The sequence below is a fragment of the Symphodus melops genome (genome assembly GCF_947650265.1).
Source record: "Symphodus melops genome assembly, chromosome: 10".
Classification (NCBI taxonomy): domain Eukaryota; kingdom Metazoa; phylum Chordata; class Actinopteri; order Labriformes; family Labridae; genus Symphodus; species Symphodus melops.
Window position 1 is genome coordinate 19,937,686 of NC_136700.1, and position 21,692 is coordinate 19,959,377.

Below are 21,692 nucleotides of genomic sequence, written 5' to 3' on the forward strand. Positions count from 1 at the left end.
TTTTTGTGTCTGGTAATGTTTGCTTAAACTTTAATAGGGAGGATAAACAATACATCATACTAGTGTGTGCCTTACTTTGCTCATGTTACCCTTCTTGTGTTAGAAATCACCAGTTACAATTGAAACACACCTACATTTCTCAATCGTGTCTGCTGCAGTACGCCTCTCCCAGCAGGGTTAAAAGTATTCTTCACATCGCTTCCAGTCAGTGATATGAAAATGTATCAAATTGTAATATGGCATGGTGTTGAATTCAATGTAGCAGCCTGCTAACCCCCTTCCTAAGATTAATGACTTCAGACAGGTCCAAAGCGATGAGAGAAACAATCCTGATTGTGTCAGAAAGGATATTGCATTGACACATCCCGCGTCTGACAGCTAATGCGTTCTGCTTTGGATGTGACTCACGCTTAACTTTGAATTTCATCACATGGCTCTTCACGTAGCCCACAGAAGGACTTTACAGACACATGTATGGAATATACAATTTCTTTAAAGAATTTGCCCCTTACACTCATCACTGTATTACTCTTTCTTGCTGTTATTCCATGTCTTTCAGAAAAATACAAAAACTCATGTTTTCCTATCAGATCCATTACAACATCTGGTCTCCAGCTCAGTGCTCTAGTCCCAAGATCCAACGCAGGTCAGGAACCCAGTAGCAGTCCTAGTACTGGCTTACAGAACCAGCTATTGACAGAGGTTGTCCTTTCAAACATATAAACTTGTAATCATTGATTTAACTTTAAAAATGCTAATTTCAGGGTTTTTTTCCCCATTCCCTGCGTTGTTAAGTCTGATTTTGTCTTTTCTTTGACGTGATCTTTGTTTTTGTTTTGTTTTTTATGTGCAGGAGAATGGGACCTGCTTTAAACCAGTTTTAACTGAGTCAAGCCTGTTTAACTGTAACTTGTGTAATATTACTTTCAGTCTTTTCCTGTATAATACAATAAAATAAAATAAAAAATAACAATGCAATTCATGTATAAATGATGATTTCATTCCAAAATTCCAAAGGTTTTTTTGTAACTATGTCTTGCAGTACTTAATCTTCAAAGTCGCAAGATTTGAATATTTCTTTAGAAATGTCTGTTCAAACTTTTTCAATGGCATCTTAATGATATCATTTAGAATATGCCGTACTTAAGCGAGAAAGGGCACGAAGATTACAGCTTTTATTAAAAAGAAACCTTTGCATTAAGCTTGAGAACTGATGAGATAATTGCCAGTGGTTTGAGCTGCAGTTTGACTCACCCAAGGATTAATGGGAAGTGATTATGGCTGTGGAAATGTGCTTCTCAGCTTTGTTGAATTTCATGAGAACATTTTAATATACAGTAATGAACGTTGCTAAGAGTCAGACAAGAACTATTAGCTTACCTTTTGTACCTTTGGTTCATATTTTACCCTATTGTACAACTGAATAGTCAGTATAGCACAAGAGAAATATTCATTTGCACAGGGAACTTTATAAAGTTCATGTTTCCTGTTTCTACATGCTCTGCTTTAAGAATTCAAATAAAGGAGACACCCATAAAGCAGTGTATTCAATCCTTAGGCTAATCTCAGGTTCGCTGTTGAGTAAAGCAAGTCCACAGTGAGCTCCCTATGGTCAACACTGTATTTCTTTTTCTATATTAAGCTCATGTTTGATGTACTTCACTATAAGCGGGATCTTATTTTGTTCCAAAGCACAGAGCAGCAGTGAGCCTCCTTTAAAGCCATGGCAGGGAAATGCATCTTGACTTTGTGGTTGACCACACTGTGCCCCGTTGCCCACGCAATTTGTTCTAGTCAGTGACTCTGTTTCGCCCCGCACTGGTTAACATACACTCCCAGAGCCCTCCCCTGAGTGTTTTGGGGAGGGTGAGAGATAGCGAGCGCTACCAACCGATTCCAGATGGCTTCCACAATGTAGGGCTCAGAGGATGAGCGCTGAAAAGAAGATTGATTTCCTTTGTGGAGTATGACAAGCCATGCACTAGAGCGCAGCTCTCCAGACACACAAAAGAGGCTCAAAAACATATTTCTACTTTCTTTTTTTCTTTCATATCAATCAGCTTTTGCAGTAAAACTACAGGGTAGGGTTTTCTGATGGTTTGCTTTGGCCCCTCAAGGGAAACGATGCATGTATGCATCCTCTTTTTTTTTTCTTTGTTCAATCTTACACCTTTTTTTATCAAAGCTTCTCTGGTAAATGTTTGTTCCAACTTTCTTTTGGTTTCTCTTTGTACATCCTTTCAAACTGTTTTTCGTCCCACCCTGAATGTCAGTTATTGAAGATGCAATCCGAAGTGTATTTGATACACTACAAACTTTTTTGGTACACATAGTTTAGAGTTTCCATTCTGAATCAAAATAAATTGCCGTTGCACTTATTGATCATGAAAATCAATATCCAAGGTTGTCGCTAAACACCTTTTTTGGACCCTCGCACCATCCAGAAGCTTCAATATTTCATCCTCACAACTACCTGCGCTTCTACTTTCTAACTTTGCTAAACTTTGACTCGTTTCTTACAGACCTTGCTGCGGGATGGCAGGAGAGAAAGCACTGTGAGCACCCTCTACCTATCACCTTCCAACATCGAGACAGGTCAGCAGATCATCTGCAAGGCCTCCAACAAGGCAGTCCCCAACGGCAAGGAGGCCAGTGTCACCATCGACATCCAGCGTAAGCATTTCATTTATCACTGATTCTCTGTTTTCATTCTATTTGGTGCAGCACCTTTCCCTTTCCTCACAGTCTCCCAGTTTTTCGTTAAAGTTTTTAAAGTCCCTACGTATGACATGCAAGGTATTTCTCACACACTGTCAGACTGTCAGACATACGTGACTAACACTCTGTAAACATCTAGAATTCATTTTAGGCTCTGATAGATATTTATAATTGCTTTCCATTTTGCTTTTCAAACCATGTACTGTAAGTGGGTGGATGGATTGATGATGCATCACATTTTTTTTGTTCACTGTGATGAAATATCAAAGGAGCTGTCTGTCTAAAATGAATGGGATTGTCTGTTTTGGTCCAACTACCTGCCTGCTATCATGGAACTATATATGCACACTGATTCTACTTCTTTTATTTTCTTGCACGTAGCATCAATCTTTTTTGATCAGAGCATGCACAATTCCCCTCTTAAATAGGCAAAGTAAGCCCAGCGTGTAAAACATATTCTCACCTCAATTGTCAGAGAGTCTTTTCCTTTTTTTTTTTTTTTCGATCAAGAAGTGTTCACAGTAAGAGGAGGACTTTGAACAAAGGGATTTTTGCATCACTCACAGCCCCTTCAACACCATTAAGTATGACTAATAAAGCAGAAAATGCTATTTAGAGAGCTGATATGACTGACGGCTCCATTCTTTTCATTATGTACACCACAAGAGGCAGGCATGGCGAGAGCGGGCAATGCTCGATCAGGCCAACTCAGGCGCGGGAGTAAAAATGATTAACAGTTGTTAGTGTTTGCACCCGTTGCAGTTTGTCCTCGTCATTTATTTTTTGTCATGCAGTCAGAAAGGGAAGTCTGCCCACACGTTAACTGATTTGTCAGCAAGTATAATGATGTGTCTGTGATAAATGTTCGCCATCATAGCATCATCCTCGCTCCTGAATGTATGATTTAACCCTGAAAAATGAGAGCAGCAGCTTTCTAATTAGCATTCCAAAATGTGCTCTTTACACAATTACAGCTCCTGACAACATTTTTCACAGTGTGAGATCAAACCGAGCGACAGCATAGACTAATTGTCAAGATTCAAATTGTCTCCCACAAGGCTTAGCCTCTCGTCTATCCGCCCCCCCTCCCTCCCGAAACTTGACAGGTAAAGTGCTCAGCACAGTTCAGCAAAGCCTCAGGAATTTGTGGAGAAAAAAAAAAAACAACCCTTTCTCCAAATTAAGCTGCCTTTGAAATGAAACATTCTGTAATTGAACTCTGATTCATCCATGTTGGGTATCAATTTGTTTAATTTCAATGCTGCCTAATTCGATTACAAGGGTCTTGACACAAAAACAGCATGTGAATCAGAATCTGAATATTTATTGCACGAAAATATCAAAACTTTAAGCTGTTTTGCACACACACACGACATCTTTAAGAAAACGCTCAACTGTTCAATGTTTTTCAGACACTTTTAGAAATAGTAAATATATGTAAGTCTACTGTAGGGACATACAGATAATTTAATAGGTGTTTATTTAAACAAAAGTCTTTCAGGCTATAGCAATACATTTTTACTTATTACAATAAATATTTTGAGAATGAAGAACTGTGAAGCTGGAAATCGGGAAAGCTTTATACGAATGGAGAATTCAAAGAAATTGTTCAAAGACAAGTACCTCGTCTTAGTGTTGCAAATAAAAACAGGAGGTGGGTGCATAAATAACAGGAAATTGGCTCGGGGAATAGAAGCATATGAAAGTTGACCTCCATCTATTTAAGGACGAGACCTCACATTGGTTGTCTCTTTGATTGCTCCTCCACTAAAGACAGGGTGTTTGGACAACTGAGCGGTAAATGGAAATCTGCTGTTATAAGGAAGCAAGTCTGTGAATGTGTATAAATGGGATAAGTTAATTATGATGGTCACTTTACTATAGAAACGTTTGCATCCGTGTGTGAATGGGTGGGAAATAAATATGAATCCCTGCTGCCTGCATAGTCATAGAATAATGCAATATAAAAAAGAGGAGAAGGGTAACAAAAAGCCATACCTGTATAACTTCTTAGCATTATAGTGTTTTGTGAGTATATGATGACTTTCTCTTCTTTAGTTTGTTTGTTGTTGCATAGTTGTGATTTTGTCTTTTATTTTGTTATGTATGTATTTGTACTTCATATAGTTCTGAGTTTAGGTTTCCTTGTTTCCTGATTTATTTTTGTCCCTGTGTATCATTTATTGCCTTCGTCAGTTTCACCTGTCTCTTTCTGTCAAACCTGTGTCTGATCGCCCCCTGTATTTAGTCTGATTTTCTTTTGTTCTGTGTAAGGTCATTGTCAGACATTACCCTGTGTCGTGTGCTTTGAAACTCAAAAAGTAAGCCTTTGTGTTGGACTTTTGTTCAAATAGTCAATCTTTAGTTTGAACATGCACTTTTTGACTCTTGTGACAGAGTATGTTTTGAGAAAAGTACAAGCCATCATCATAGCAACAAAAGCCTACCTTCCTTCAAGTATTTCTGGAGTAATGGGAAATAAATGTTACCTGACCACCTCTTCTTACCTCCCCTCAACTCAATCATAAGTCAAAATGAATTATTTAGTTTTAGTTTAAACATTTACAGAATAAATTATGTCCTTTATATCAATCACTTATCATATCCATCACTCAAGCATGTTCTAACCCATTCCTTTAAAAAATGGCTCTTTGTTAAAGCAACTCATGGGATGTAGAGTTGCCTATTGTGTTTCTGAATACACTTTGTTGTGTAAAAATGTTCAAGGCAGTTCACGCAATAACATGTATTGTAAGCACAGAAAACATCTGCTTTATTTTATACATACAGTACATTCTGTACTCAGTATAAACATGAACAATACATGATTTAAGTCATTATTGGGACTGAAGTTTTCAGCAAAACAATAAAATCAAACTAGTGTACGAAATTTGAAAAACATAAATCACAAAGTTCCTACTACATGGTAAGTCAAGTGTAAGTCCCATTTAGTCTTACCAGCAACCACATATACTATCTATAAGGTAGGTGCCAAGTCATTTAAACATTGATATCATTTTATTGTATAATTTACCTTGCATGTTCATGTTCCCATATGATGTATTGTGCTTCAATGTGCTCCAGTCCTGAACAAGTCAGAAGGATAAGCGGCAGTCTCCTGTAAATAGTTGCTTTTAGTCCGAGAAGCACCCCGCTGGGGTCCGGATGCAGTACGTCACAGAGGCTAAAATGTACGCTCCACCACTTAGGTCCTTTCAAGATGATTGAATGAGATTATAATTTGCTTTACTTGAGCTCTCTTTGTTGGTACTTTTTGTTCAGGAGGTTGCATTCAGAGTTGAAAGTTAAATTACTCCAAACTGCCATGCCAAGAATCATGCTTTGTCAAGATTTCAATGCAATACACTCAGTCTTGTAAAAGTATTGTTTTCCCTTTCCCGGATTAGAATAGGAAATGATGTTTTGACAGCTATAGAATGCAGGGCTAATGCCTTGCAATTCCCTGACACTCAGTGGTAGCTCTGAATTGGACACAGTGTAATTGAATTGATATTGATACTCTCATCTAACCCTTAATAAAACAGCAAACAAGCAGTTTTCTAAATGATCGTGTATTCACAAAAAAACGGGATAATGTCCATTTGAGCATTCACACACTGTGTTCTAAATTTATGCTTGTACAGTTCCTACTGCATGGTTCACTGTTTGTGAGTTTTATTTATGAGAATTAAAAGTCTCATTTATTTTCCTGCCCAGACCTATCTAATTTGCAGCATTAGTGAGATAATATTAGTCGCAACAAAAGTAATTAAAATCATCTCAGTCCTTCTGCCCTTCTCAACATTTGGTATTCCGCTCACCTCCAAGCTGAGCTGCCCTTTCTCTCCACTCCATACTTACAGCAATCCAAATGAGAGTAATCTAAACACAGCCCAGCACATTGCTCTACAGCTTAAACCGGCCTAAAATCCAATGCATTTTACAACGGTATTTTATTTTATCATCACTTTAATGCTCATGATTTACATCCACCTCAGCGATTTCATTCCCCACAGAAGTTCATATAGAGTTATCTGACCTCGGGTTAGACAAATTAGCATCTAAATACAGTATGTAGTGGTGAAGTTGCCAAAATGAGAGAGATTTAGAGCCAGCAGAGGTGATTCAAAACCCCGGATAGACTGCTGACTTCAGTTGTCCATACCAGTCCATTAGCAGACTGTAATTATTTGATAGCAGTGGGGTGGCTACCCCCAGATGCTGTTTTCTCTAGCAGCATGACTTAACTTGCATTATGCCCTTTGGACTCTAATAAGTAACTCTCTTACCACACAGCATAAATCCACTGCAGTGAATGTGGTTCTGATACCACAGTTTCATGTCCAACTAAATCCCAATCATCACACAACTGGATATTATGCTTCAGATATTTCTTTGTCCAGCTGCATATCTGCAGAGCATTGGCCCACATAGGAACACACTTTCAAAGTAGTCGTCAGCAAATGAATCAGCCAGGGACAGGCAAAGCCAAGGTTCTGTGTATGTTTGCATTGCAAACAAGCTGAGCCATGTGGGAGGAAAATGAATGCCATTTGTTGAGACTAATTAATAAAGAACATGCAGATGTGCAATTGGGGAGGATTTGTTTTTGGTAGCAGCAACATGCTCTCCCTGCCTAATCAAGCAGATAATGGCAAATTCATCAGAAGGCAGATAACAGATGAAAGAATATGAAGGGAAGAAGGAAATAGTTTAGTCATAAGGGATGAAAACATGCTCTGATTCGTCTGTACATTAGATTAAGCTCTATGCATGCTGCACTCCCGATGATCTTATTTAAAACTGCATTAAGGAATTATTTTTACAATGACCTGAAGAACAATTTAATGCTTTCATCTAAGCTTTGCTGTCTTTTGATTTGATCAGCAAAAACAGTGTGATTAACATGCACACATTTACATGTGCAACACAGACTGCAGATCTAAGCTGCTGTTTGAGTAAAACATCTGCCAATTAAATTCTTTGTTGTTGCACAGTTGCACCAAATATTTCATAATCAATATGCTGGACCTCAGTTTCTTAGGCAGTCTGTTCTTCCCCTCAAGTATTCCACTCAGCCAGCCATGTGACAGCGTTCGCATATTGCTAAGGCTAGAAGCCAGCAGCGGATGGCCTACAAACAGCTTCCCCATCCTTCAGAAAGAGCAGACATTCCTGGAGTTTGAGGCTGGTCCTACTGGAGAACAGCTGTCTAAAGTGACCCGGAGAGATAGGAAATTGAGCTTTAAGAAAGGGGGGGGACAGTTTATGTTGGCACTATCTCTAGGAAATAGAGTGAAGTTGGAGGATTGTTCCAGAAGCACCATCTGCTATTTACTTTGAACTAACCCATCAAAAGCTGTCGGCCGGTTTTAACAGTTACCATCCTTATCGTTATGTTATCATAACTTAAACTAAGTTATGTTCTACTATCCTCCACGTCCCTTCCATTAGAATACACAATAGAAAAAACTAATTTATTGATGTGCTGTCCTCAGGTACTTCACGTCGAGTTTAGCATTTCATGTATGTATTTACCAAAGTGACACATGGTCTTAAGGATAAGGAATCTGTCATATCTGAAGGGTGAAAAAATATTTAAATGACAGTCCCATCTGCACACCCAAGGCTTGTTGACCGACTTAAAACAGCTGCTGCTCCCTTGGCGTTCTTTGCTAATGGGCTGCAAGGAGCTCCACAACAAAATTGCAACTCTGACTTAGAAATGAATGCAAAGTCTTCATACTGTATTCTCTTACTTTTAGTTGAGAGGGAGGGTTATTTTTTCCACCTCATTCATTTTGAAAAGAGCATTTATGAGTTGCCAGATTGACGTTATACTGAACAGTTGTGTCCTTAGAAGTCTCTAAGGGTCGAGAAAAAGGTTGGCATGATTGAAAGGTGAATTAAAGGAATACCATTGGTGATCAAAAGCTTGTAAAATAGCTATGTGTAGCTTCTCCACATACACTGTGTCTATGAGCACAGACACTTACTCCAGACCTCCCCTGTGGTTTTCTTATGTCTTCCACTCTCAGCTCCTTGCTGGATTTTATTACTGACTCCATTGCCACATCTGTCATTTTGCCCCTAAGAAACCCTCTGCCTATATTTATGTCCAAACAATTAGCCACTCACAATGCAACAATCACCTTCTGGATTACTACCACTACACAGAGAGGTTGCCAGTTGTGATATGACAAGCACACACATGGCTTTTCACATGCACACATATGCATACGCATGCAAATACACAGACACACAGAGTTGGTATTCAGCACCTGGTGAGACTTACTGGTTCACAGTGGCCTCCAGTCATTCATGATCCATAATGTTGTTGTTGTCTTTACTGGCCTGGGGAGAAATGGCACAGGTTGTATTTGAAGGTAGAGTGGTTGGTGGGGATTGGGGGCAACTGTCTAGGGAAGAGGTAAGTCTGCTGATGGGGAATATGGTGTGTGTGTGTGTGTGTGTGTGTGTGTGTGTGTGTGTGTGTGTGTGTGTGTGTGTGTGTGTGTGTGTGTGTGTGTGTGTGTGTGAGAGAGAGAGAGAGAGAGAGAGAGAGAGAGGAATATGGCACCTGGACCACCCCCCTCTCTTGGGCTTTGTGGCAGCTGAGCCAGCCCAGAGCATCTGCACAGCCACAGGGTAAAAAGCAGTTTTTCCGACACTTCATGCCCACACAAACAAATATTCACTCGCAGAATCACTCTTCATAACTTTACACAGTGCTGTTTGGCTTCATTACAGCAGTGTTTGTGGGCTTCTTTAATTCTACATTAAAAAAAACTCAAAGGCTCTCACTTCTCTTCATCTGCATCCAAACACAATCCCTGGTTAGTACATTAGTTTTATTGAACACAGAGCAGATATACTTAGCACACCTCTTAAGCAGATGGCCACAACAGCATCAGACCCAGAACCAGCATTTTCCCCTGAAACTAATCGACTGTCTATTAGGCCTTACCACCAGTATGTCTCTTATAGCACATAGCTAAGGGGTTGCAGAAGTTGACTGTTATTGGCATCTCCCAGAAAAAAAACAAAACGAAAAAAACAGCTGTTTACCCTGCAAGCCGTATGGAATATTGCTGCCTTGGCAGGACAGGTGTGTTATAAAGGTTTGTTTTTTTTAACCTTACAGTAAAAAGTTGTCAACATGTTTTTGCATAACAGGAAAAAAGAAACCCACATTAACCAATTTTGAAAAGAAGAAAGAATTGTCACAATTGGTGCTGTCAGGCGATTAAAAAAATAATCTAATTAACTACATGATTTGTAATTAATTAATCTAATTAATTACATTTTAATCTCATATCTGCTTAAGGTCCCCAAACAAAGAATTCAAATTTCATTACATTACAAAATTGTAGTGCACGACTAATGAAATGAATAAACTAAGAAGACAAGATTTGAAATTCACATTTTTATTTGTGATTGAATAAAAGATTGTTATTCAATGACTGACAAACTTTATTTAAAACAATATAAATTAGCAGAAGAAAAAAACCTCCCTGAGCACATTGACAGCATAACTCGTAATAAGAGCACATGCAGTCATCTTATAACACATACCTGATTTCTTAAAACTCGACAAGACAGTTATAGGTTAGAACAGTCCTCTTCCCTTATTCAATGCTATAAACAACATATACCCAGCCTCTTTTTAGAAACCTTGACAAATAGCTCCTACTTGATATTCACTCTCTAAGTCTGAGGTAAATAGCTGGTAATTGCTCATGGGACCTGGTAGAAATGGAAATAAACATGTATCTTCAAAGAGAATCCCACCTTTGTCAATTAGGAAGAATTACGTTGTTTATTAAATTTGCATAATCTGTACGCTTGTTATTCCGAGACCTGTTTACTGTATCACTGAGGTTGTTCATTGTTTTAATTGGGTTGTGGACAATCCTACGTGTTTTTCAAATTGCCATTTACAGGATGTAATTATCAAGTCAAGTTTTCCTTTAATTCCTTAAATGTGCTAATGGGTATATCGAACGCTTGGGTTTAAAAATAGCATGTTCTCTTTTCTACCTGTAAAATAAACAACAGTGTTATCCAGCATCTTGGCCTACACAGGCACCAGGTGGGTGGTTGGAAGATAACACGTATAGGGTATCAAAATATTCAGGGGTAATTGCTCATTATGTGGGTGAAAATGGTACCACAAACTGTGATAAGTTGTCAACACTGTGGTTTTTTTTTCTACTGTGTATTTCAAAGTAATCCATATCAAAGAATTATACCTTGTGTATGTCAGTGGAACATGTTTATCTTATTTATTTTGCACGTTTGTTTGGTTTGTTGTTTGAGCGTGTCCTTTTGAAGACATTTTTAAATGGCTTTGCATTTTCCTATGTTGTATTTTTTTCCCCTATAGTACCTTTCGAACCCTTTTTTTTTTTTTGTTGCGCGACTGAACATGTCAAGAACACTGTTTGTCTCATGCTTAAAGTTTGTTACAAAATGTTTGATGAGAGTGCCACTGTTGTGTCACTGTTTTATTCCTTAATTAATCATTTTTTTCATTTTTTTTTTAGATCTTCCACTTGTCAATCTCTCTGTGGAGCCTCAGCCCGTTCTAGAGGGGAATCTTGTGAAATTTCACTGCTCAGCAAAGGCCAACCCCCCTGTCACTTTCTACAGGTGAGATAAAGTCATAAATGTCCAAAACCCAAGCCGTCCTGGAATTCAAAATACAAATAAGCAGTGTTACAATGACCTACCTAATCAATATTTACAGTAGATAATAGATTTTTGTATTAAGGTAATTTAACACTTCATCACTGATAGCATTAATCATTGCCAGACAAACATCGTCTGATGCTCATGGCAGCTTCAGAGCTGCCCACATTTTGAAATGAAGACAAGAAAAACAATGGAACACTGTCATGCTGAAAAATTTAATGAAAATACATCGCAAAAAATCATTTGGGAAACCTTGTCATGTGCCACTGGGTTGCAGCAAGGCAATGCATGTGTTTTGTTGCAAAGCTTTTTTTCCCTTCCTTTGTGCTCCTATCAAACTCCCTTGAACATTAAATGTCCATCAGCGTGTTGAAGGAAAGCTGAAACATAATGTGCATGACATCTGATGAAGCTGTCAAGATTTCAGCTTTTCTGAGATTAGGTTTTGCTCCCCAGTATACAGTAGAGAGGCAGGGTTTTTCCCCCCCCTAAGGGATCTGAGATCTGAGTTTTAATGTGCTGTGCGGTAGTTTTGTAACATGGCATACAGTACTACTGAAACTTTGAATGTGAGCTGCATTATGCTTGTATTTGTCAGAGCATGAAGCATACTGTAAATGATAAGAACTGGTCAAATACATTAAATTACACCTCACTACCGAAACATTTACCGATTTAAAAGAAATATATATATATATAGTAGTATGTTCATGAAGTTTCCACATAAATACATTAGTTTTAGAGCAAGGCAAAAGGTTCTTAACTACAAAAGTAAGTTAAGAACTCAAAACATACATATAAAGCTTAAAGAAAAATGTCAGGGAATTGAAATGATATTTTAAGTACAAGGAAAAGTGTTACTTCACATGTTCAGCTCACAAAAACTTTTATTGATGTGCACTGTGTACCGATGAACTTCCAAAAAATTCCTTCTACACAGAAGGATTTGGTTAGGTAGGTAACTTCTGCATTAAGCTCTTTTTTTCAGGACTATAAAGGTTGTTCACTTCTTAACAGATTATATGGCCAGGGTAAAACAGTCCCCGGAGCAGGTCAATTTCAGGAAAAGACAGTCAGTGTCAGTTAGTTTTACCAGAGGATTCGTCCAAGAAATTGTCTTTGTGCTTTCCTGCAACAAGCTTGAAGAAGTGACAAGATGTACAGAAGTTAGCCAACTTATAGCCTTTGTATGTTAGTCTTTCCCTCAATAGACATACAATACTTCAGTGGATTCCAAGCCTTCCATCTTCACATGCAGTTGGTTTTGTTTGTCTCCAGCTGTTTGGCAGCTGTGTTGCTTTTGGCCCTAATAATGTGTTTAACATGTTTGAGTTTGTCCAACTTTATTGTTTGCTTTAGGTTTGTAAAATATGTTTCTCTGCAAACAGTTGGTTTGTTCTTTTTTTAAGATGGGGATCAATTAGCTGTAGGCTAGCTAAGTGGGACACAAGGGCATGTTGACAACAAAGGTAAAGTTAATTGTTTTCACTGTAACCAAACCACTTATTAGAAGCCAAGCAACAAAAAACAAAACAAACTGACAAAAAATGATGTAAAAACCTGCCATATCTCAACAAAAATAAGACCAAAGCAGAAAAGCATGAAGAAAGTATATGTCTTCCTGCACTGCAGTTTTGCTAACCTGTGTACACTTGAACAGAAAGTTGAGCCCCATTGTTTCCAGTCATTTCTGTTATTGATAGGACAATTCTCCGTTGTACGATGGTGACAAAATATTCTCTTTGTTTAATTACTGCATTTGTGATTGAGATAAAACAACATATAGAGTAATTATTTCCATTAAATCCTTGATGTCCCTCTACCATAGTATTACTGAAGTGATTTGTCAAGAGATGGTTTTCTGTGTGAGAGGCTGGAAAAACCCAGTGAAAAATAAATGGGAGAGAATCGATAGCAAAGAGGATTGTTCGGCTCTCAATCTTGTAATGGTACTGGGAAATGAAATGGATGTACAACACACTCACAGGTGGCGAAACAGAGATGTTGCCTTTTTTTTTGATGGATTCTGCCCTTTTGAAAAAGAGAAGGAGGAGGGAGGGCAGTGAAACTGTGGAAAACAAGGTTTGTATTTGATTGTATAGGTGCACAGCATAGACAGGACGTCTATTGCACCTGCAAAGGGATTTCACCTCTATTGTTATGGGACTGGATCAATGTTAGAATCAGACTTCTCCCCCCGGGGATTGAGAGCTAAGATGCAATGGCGGTTGAGATGACTTTTTCTTTTAGTTTGACAAACTGCAGAATGAAAAAAGGTTGGAGGTTGAATGTTCCCTCCGTGTAATTTATTTCTTCTCTTCTCTCTCGTTTCTCGCTTTCCTTCTGCCGTCTGGCCCTCTGTCATTGACACAGTCCACTGTAGAATGAGATAATATCCGCGCCGAATAACTTCAGATACTTCAAGGTTATAGTCTACACCAGTTCACCTGTTTCATAGCCCCCCATTTAGATTTATCTGCAATTTATACGAGCGCTTCAGGACTCCTGCACCATTGGAGTTCATGGCATGGAAGAGTGGGGACTTTTGGGCTTCATAATGCCTTGCCTGAGAGGTTTCAACCAGGGAGAGCCCCCCACAAATTCCCCCTCGAGAGAGTAATATCACAGAACAGAGCAGGAAGCTGGTCAAGCAGTGTGGGGCCATTTTTCAGTGCTAATACACTCTGTCTACCCCAGATCAGATACGGCACAAGGACAGAGTAGTTCTCAGACGGATAGCCTCTTCTCAATCCTCTAGAGAGCCATCCATTCCCAATGTGCACTGCGCCACTTTGCCATCGAATTCAGTGGACACTTGAGACACAGACCCGAGATAGTGGGGGCACTAGTCGAGGCATGGTTCTTTCGACGGCCTGTAACCAGTCGTGCTTGCCACATTGGTTCGATGGATCTGACTTTAAAGATGGAAATAATAAGATGTATTTCTACAGATTCCACTTCAAGGAGAGAGTAAGAAGGAACAAAGTCAGGGGACCGAAGAGAAGGTGTGGAGGCAAGGGTTGGAAGAACAGATAAGAAGGGTGATGAAAGTGTGAATGAAATAATACTGGGTGTGTGTTGCAGTGTAGGCACTGCAGGGAATCGACACTCTGAGGGGCACGGACGAGTGGGTCGGAACATCTTCATTACCGCTTCTAATGGAAGGAGGGCTAACTGGAATACATCACAGTCACTCAGCCACCCTCTGATGAAGACACAGAGGGTTTCCTCAGATCTAAACAAGAACTCACCAGAGAGTTGACAAAGAATAACAAACAAAGCAAATCAGGCCCCTTGTCAGCACATACAACCCTGGGTAGGACGACAACAACCACTCTTCCTTCGCATGATGCTGCTAGAAATAACATCCCGATTTTCCCCACACTTACACCCGCAGTGCTGCTCTTTAATGTGAATTGTTTATTTGCTTTTGACTGACACTTCAATCGACATACTTTTCCATCTTTGCAAACCTTGGAGGTATAGCTAATTGAAGCATGCTGCAGTCTGTTTGTGGACAAGACTGCTATTCCCCAGCCACAGCTGCAGACACAGTGCTTAAATCATGTGAGAGAAAAAAAAGTAGTGCCACTTCATTTAAAACTTATTTAAGCGAGTATAAATAAACCACAAAAAACAAAACTCCATCGAAGACAATTAGGGCCAATCTGAAATCAAAATCGAAAAGTATTTAGTTCAGTAATTCCCATCAAAATTGCTAAATTATAGCCTTAATGTGCACCATTACAGCAAACATACAAATCAATGTGACCTTGACTAGAGGAGAATTACAACGCAAAGTTGGCAAAACACACAAAAAGTACTTCATAACTCCATGAGGTTGGAATAATTCACTCAAAATCAAAAAGCCTCTTGTTTTCTGATAAAGATTAATGACATGACTCGTGTCTTTGTTTCCAAAAAGATATCAGTACCAATCTGTAAGTCTTACTGTAATTCCTCTGCAGGACATAAAAGCCTTAATTTATGGTCCTGCCAAAATGACAGCATGCTATTACTTAACAAGCACATTATTTTATATTCCACGGAGAATTCAACAGTCATCACTTTCAACCTGCAGGTAAGGGAGAAAAAAACTGCACCGTGCTGCGCCTAACCATGCTGATAATAACTGTGGGGCCTGATTTACTGCGAGTCTTGATGCTGATGGCACAGATACCTGCCTAATTTAATTGTTACTGTTTTATAGCCTTAATCACATTCAGCAAATACAAAACTCCCCACCACCCCCGCGCCTCCTTCATCCTCTGCTTCCATTAACGGCAGACCTGTTTATCTATTACAGTGTTAGCTTACAGATCCATGCACATGCAATAACACACACCTTATGCCAACCCACTTACAGTGTAGCATACAATGTTTTCACTCTCTGTCTGAATCAAATCCCTCAATAGGATACACAGTGCAAAGTGAGTTAGCTATTGAGTAAGCTCACACTGGCCCTTCTAACCTCCCAAAGGGAATGCAGGTGTTTGTGTTACCCTGGGCCAGCTATGTTTAGACATGAGTCTTGGACAGGACCCAGCACATCAACAGAGCTTCCTTGCTCCCGGTGGACGACGGCATTCTGTCTCGGCTTCCTCTAACACTGTCAAGGGCTCCAAACCTGGCAGCAGCAACATCCACTCAGGAGCAGCCGGCTGCCCTAAACATCTGTGCTTACGCCTACAGTATCAGCTGATAATGTGGAGGTGGAGACAGTGGCACTAGATATGCGTCATGAATCATTACAGTCATCATACTAATAGCCATGATTTTCACTGCCACAGCCAGTGGCCAGTTTTAAACATTGTTGACTTAATAATCATCGTCATGAACTAATGACTTTCTGTGCTGGCATGTTTGAAATATGCTATTTGCAGATATGATGAGGTATTCCTCTGTTTGTACTGTCTGATGCACACAGACATGGGTACTTCTTCTAGATCAGACAGACTCAAAATCCAGTCTGCCCTATTTTCAACATTTTTGGAAACACAGGTGTTGCAAAGCCCTCAGCAATCTCCTTGTAATACATGAAGAAAAACTCTGAGAAAAAACTCCACTGCTGAATAAAAGTGAAGAAAAATCCCATGAAGCCCAATTAGAATTCTGCTTCACTTCACTTACTGATTGAATGAGGTAATCTGTCCTCATTTAAATGATAGCATTTCAGTCAAGCAAGGGACCAGCTTAGTCATGGAAAACAAATGAGTTCCCTATCCCGTGAAAACTGCTCTCGGCACTGTTAGGAATGTAAAACGAAGACAAGCAGCGGGTCTGTTGTCATTGTTTTCATTTGCAAAATCAGCACGCAGCCACATCTCTATTGTGCGGGATGGCCGTGTTAAGATGGGTGATGCATTGTATGTCCCAGAGCACTGTCTAAAATTTTCCAAAGAGACCCCAGACATCCATGGACGCCTTTGCGTCACTTTTATAAATGGGCCTTGTCTGCTGTAGCGGCAGAGAGCCATCCACATCAGGCAGAGCGAGACGCGAGTGCCTGTGACATCACAAAATCCTCACCGAAACACGCAGAGTGTCTGTATGCCTGTCAAAGGAGCTATCACTCACAAACACACACAGATGTTCTTTATGTGATCCTGTGTCAATTTATTAACATCAGCTGTTGTGTTTAATACAGTGTGTGTCAAACAACGTCTTCATAGGTGGGGGAGCTTCCCATTTGTCATTCTGTGGTTTGTTTTTCTCAGCTGGCACTCTGTGCTGCACTCTCTGCCTGCCGTAATGAGGAACGTGCTGTCTGCTCCCAGTCGCCAGGGAGCTTGTCACAGCATGGAGGGCTGCCACAAAAATATGCTGAAGCCAGCAAAGAAAAAACCCTGCCCAAGAATGATGATTTATTCACACAAAAGAATGCTATTGACATAAGGAGGTGTAAAAAACCTGTCTTAATGCCGTTTCCCCTTTCCCTTCATTTTTCCATTTCTCTCCGTCTTTGCTCGCTCCCACTTTCTAATCCTCTCACCAGGTGGGCCAAAGGAGGAAGTATAATCAAGGAAGTCTCTGGAGACACATACGAGGTTATCGTGGACCACTCATTCTTCACAGAACCCGTTTCCTGTGAAGTTACCAATCCTCTCGGCAGCACAAACATCAGCCGCAATGTTGACGTCTACTGTGAGTGGCCTCTCAAGCAGAACTGCATTAATGCAAGAAACGGGATAATACATGGTCATGGATTTTACTGTCTTGTATGTTTTGACACTTAGCTCCATGAGGAGGTGCCACCATGTAGCCGACGCTTCATTTTGCATTTGTTATACCCTGTTAAGGATGTTTTTTTTTTTTGTTTTTTTTTTCAACAGTTGGTCCTCGAATGGCAGCCGAGCCTCAGTCCTTGCAGGTGGACCTTGGATCTGATGCTGTGTTCAACTGTGCTTGGACAGGAAACCCCTCTCTTACAATTGTTTGGATGAAGAGAGGATCTGGAGTTGTAAGTTAAGCTCGATTTAAAGTGCTTTATTATCAGTAAAGCCTGTACTCGAGACATTCCAGTACTCATCTGGCGTATATGAAGTAAAGATTTCAAGGCCATTGTAATCCCAGACTCCAGATGACCTGCCCGGATATAAAATCCGTCGATTTGATCTTAAAATTCAGTCTCATTCCACCTTTCCTTTTGTCAACATCAAAGGCCAAAGTCAACCTCTATACTCCCCTGAGCTTAGACCCTAAATTGGATTTTAATAATTGAGGAGAGGTGGCCTTTAAAGTATTAAATGGTCCATGTGCTGCATTCCTTTTTCGCCCCACTGCTCTGCCTTCTTGCCATCTTACATGCAAAGGTGCCTTTGCTGTCACTGCATTCGATGATCTCTGACTTTATTTTGCCGCAGGTTCTTAGCAATGAGAACCTCCTGACGCTGAAATCCGTGAGACAGGAGGACGCGGGGAAATATGTGTGCCGTGCTGTGGTCCCACGCGTAGGAGCGGGGGAGAAGGAAGTTTCTCTCACAGTCAACGGTAAGCTTTTTTAAATGTCTTTCAATCAGATCCCAGAGAGCCCCCCAAAAAGTTGTCTAGTGTATGCTCATACAAGTTTGATTCTTGAGATCACAGGTCATCAGCAGCAAGAAAAAAATGTATTTGTCACATGGGTCAATATTCTGCCTTCCAAACGACAATGCAGCCTTAACTTACTCCTGTAGTCTTTTAATAGCATGATCGTATGTTGGAGGAATGTCTAATTTTACAAGGGATATGAAACAACAAAACATGAGGCATAACAAGAACAAAAAAAACACAAGCATATGACACACAGCCTGGCCATGCACATTACATTTACTCACAAAGGTAATGTGATAAAACAGAGCTGTCTTATTAACTGCTATCATTGTAAACAAAAGCGCTATATCTAGTCAGTCTTTTTAAGATACAGTGGCAAATTTCATAATCAGGTGAATTGTACCTAAACGCTAATTACATTCCATGTGAGTCAAAAGGGAAGCTGCCTTTTCTAAGGCATCCACTGACTAATGAATACCAGCCTTGGCAGGAGACCTGGCAACTCTCAAACAAATGACTGCATTATCGGTGCTTAATATTCAGGGAGCATGCTTGGATGTGGCAGAGGTTCTTAGTTTACATGTCTCTTATTCCCCCTGTGTCCATTTGAGAGAATTCCAGGCCCAAAAAAAGAAAGACAAAAGAGGCGGGAAAAAAGAAAAAGACAACAAACAAAACAAGAGAAGGTTTAAGACGCTGGCGAGATGATGCGAGTTAATGCTGACAGTGTATCAGTGCACATTTCAAAAGCTAACAAAGGAGTTTGCCTGTAAGCAATTCTGGTGCTGATTCGGGGATGAAAATACATCATGTAGCAAACAGTGTGTGTAAAGATTTCTCTTTTTTCGAAACACAGACGTTAGCTTTGCATATCAGAGAGAGAGAGTGGGATAGCAGAATTCCCTCCAGCGCAAGATCAGAACCGTGACTTTCTATGAACTGCAATGAGCCCCCTCCTCTTTACCCAAGAATCCAGCTAAAATCAGAGGCAGAAGAAGCTGAAGGAAGAATCATGATTAATTCTATTGTCTCCCTCTCTGTGCATGTCACCCTCTCAACTGGCATCTTCTCTGCAGCCTTAATATGTTCACAGAATTCATACAATCCAATGAACCAGAGTTTTTTGATGCCTCTTATGTAACTCTTGAGACAGGGATGTTTTCGGAAACGACGCCGTGAGAGAAGGAAGATGGATTGTTTTAATAAAGAATATAGCAAAGAACAACTCTGAGCAACCTGGGAAACATACGACAAAGCTGAAATGGCATGTTTATTTTGTCTCCACAGACTCAATTCAAGCAAATTCTGAACGCCTTTTTATTTGTGTTGATTCTTTCACTCTTCTTCTTCTTTCCTGTTGGAATTGTTATTTGACATTCAAAAGCCACTTCCTCTTTACCTTTCTGAATAATTGAATTTCAGCTTCTTCTTCTTTTTTTATCTCCAAAACCACACAAGGAATCCTCCAATTTTACACCGGGTCCTTGAGGCGCATCTTATTGTCGAACTTGTGAAAGTGCAAACACTGCGGTTGAAGTGCAGGGTTGAGAGGGGGGTGCACTGTTTTTCGCTCTATTGATTCTCCCTTGTCAATATCTGGGCTGCAACTTCTTACCTCTGATCAGCTTATAAGCCCCACAACACAGACAGTCAGCAAGCCTCAAATGATTTTGACAATGAGTAACGTCAGCTAATGGATGGGTTATCTTTGGGGGGAGAAGAGCTGTGATACAGTAAATACAAAACAATACTTTGCATATTCAGCGAAGTCACGATGTGAGATTCTCTGTTGCACATTCGTATGCTTTATTTTTTTTGCTGTTTGTTTTCCCTGCAGTTACCCCCCAAAATTCCTTAATGTTATCATTTAAATTACATGTGTTTATAATTTGTCATTCCCTCCATCTCTCTCTTACACCGTTGTGTGTCACTGGCTTCCCTCTGCGGCATAGCACACAGACATGAGGATTCCTGCTTTCCCTGGGGAAGAATGTCATTTAATTATAATCAAACAGCTAGCAGGGGAGGCAGTTTGGGTTTAAGTCACTAATGGATACATATTGCTTACTCTTGTCAAACATTTTCAGAATGGGGAGCATCCACATTTTCAGTGGCTACATGTATGAAGAGGGGCTGTGTACATTCATGCATGTGATTATTTACATAGTTGACAATATATATGCATGGGTTATTTCACAGTCCTGCATAAGTTGAAATTGAGAGAAGTTATCTGACATGCTTCAGGGGATCGTGCTTGCGTACACTTATAGATCATGTACATTAATAAATATTCATTAATATATCCACCAGATCTAAGCAGTCATTTCCGTTTGTGAGCATATGTGACTTTGGGCAAAAGCTATGGGTAGAATGACACACATACAGTTCTTGGACAGCCTAGGGAGAGAAAGCCCATTACCACAGTAAGGGAGAGGGAGGGTCTGCAAATTCCACAATATCCCACAGAGCACTGGGTTGCTATAGATCTTTTTTTTCTGTTATTTCTCTTTCTCGACAGCCTCTATGTGCCTCGTTAATTAACATCCCAGCCTTCTTTAAACCGGCAATGACACCATATAAGAACGAAAAGTAGAAATTAATGAAGGAGAAAACTGCATTTAGGATGCAGCACATTTTCTCAGACTAGCTAAATTTAAGCATAAGATATCATATCCTATGCTTCAACAAGACTTTGCAGAAGACTTTGAACTCACTTTTTTAATTATATGTACCTGCCACACAAAAGTAATATATGTGAATTTGATACCTAATGTATTCCTCCTCCATGGCTGGAATGCAGGAAGTATGGGTGTTAAAATCACATAAAAAAAATAAACAAAACCTAATGTTTACTACTATTATGGGATATTCTCGTCCTTAACGGCGCTCATTGCCACAGTTTAATGTTTTTTTTCAAGATCTATTTCTGGGTTTTTCATGCCGATATTAATTCATAGACTAACCAGATGTTCCTCTAGAATTTGGAGTTAAAACTTACGCACAGCAGACAACAATAAGCAAATACATATTCATATCATACCTTTATATGGTTTAAATCAGGTCACTTTATTTGAGATCTTGTCTTCTGAAGAACAAAGAGTTTATTAGGTCTTCAGTAAAATTGTGTGAACAACACTTCACACTGTAGTGCCTGTTTGTAGTGTCAAATTTTCTGCAATTGTTATGAGCTGCTGTTAAAAATAAAAGGTTAAATTCTGCAGCAGAAACTATGACATCATCATATCAAA

The 21,692-nt window shown here is 39.7% G+C and overlaps 1 protein-coding gene across 10 annotated transcripts in view; it reads left to right on the plus strand.

Annotated features, from left to right (window-relative positions):
- The window catches only part of kirrel3b (kirre like nephrin family adhesion molecule 3b), a 153,173-nt gene that overhangs the window by 113,330 nt on the left and 18,151 nt on the right, over window positions 1-21,692 (plus strand). For all 10 annotated transcript variants that reach the window (XM_079354878.1, XM_079354885.1, XM_079354880.1 and 7 more), the window contains exons 5-9: window positions 2,523-2,673; window positions 11,265-11,370; window positions 17,408-17,556; window positions 17,745-17,872; window positions 18,276-18,402. In XM_079354878.1, the coding sequence (XP_079211004.1) occupies window positions 2,523-2,673; window positions 11,265-11,370; window positions 17,408-17,556; window positions 17,745-17,872; window positions 18,276-18,402 (661 nt within the window). The remainder of the gene's footprint in view (window positions 1-2,522; window positions 2,674-11,264; window positions 11,371-17,407; window positions 17,557-17,744; window positions 17,873-18,275; window positions 18,403-21,692) is intronic.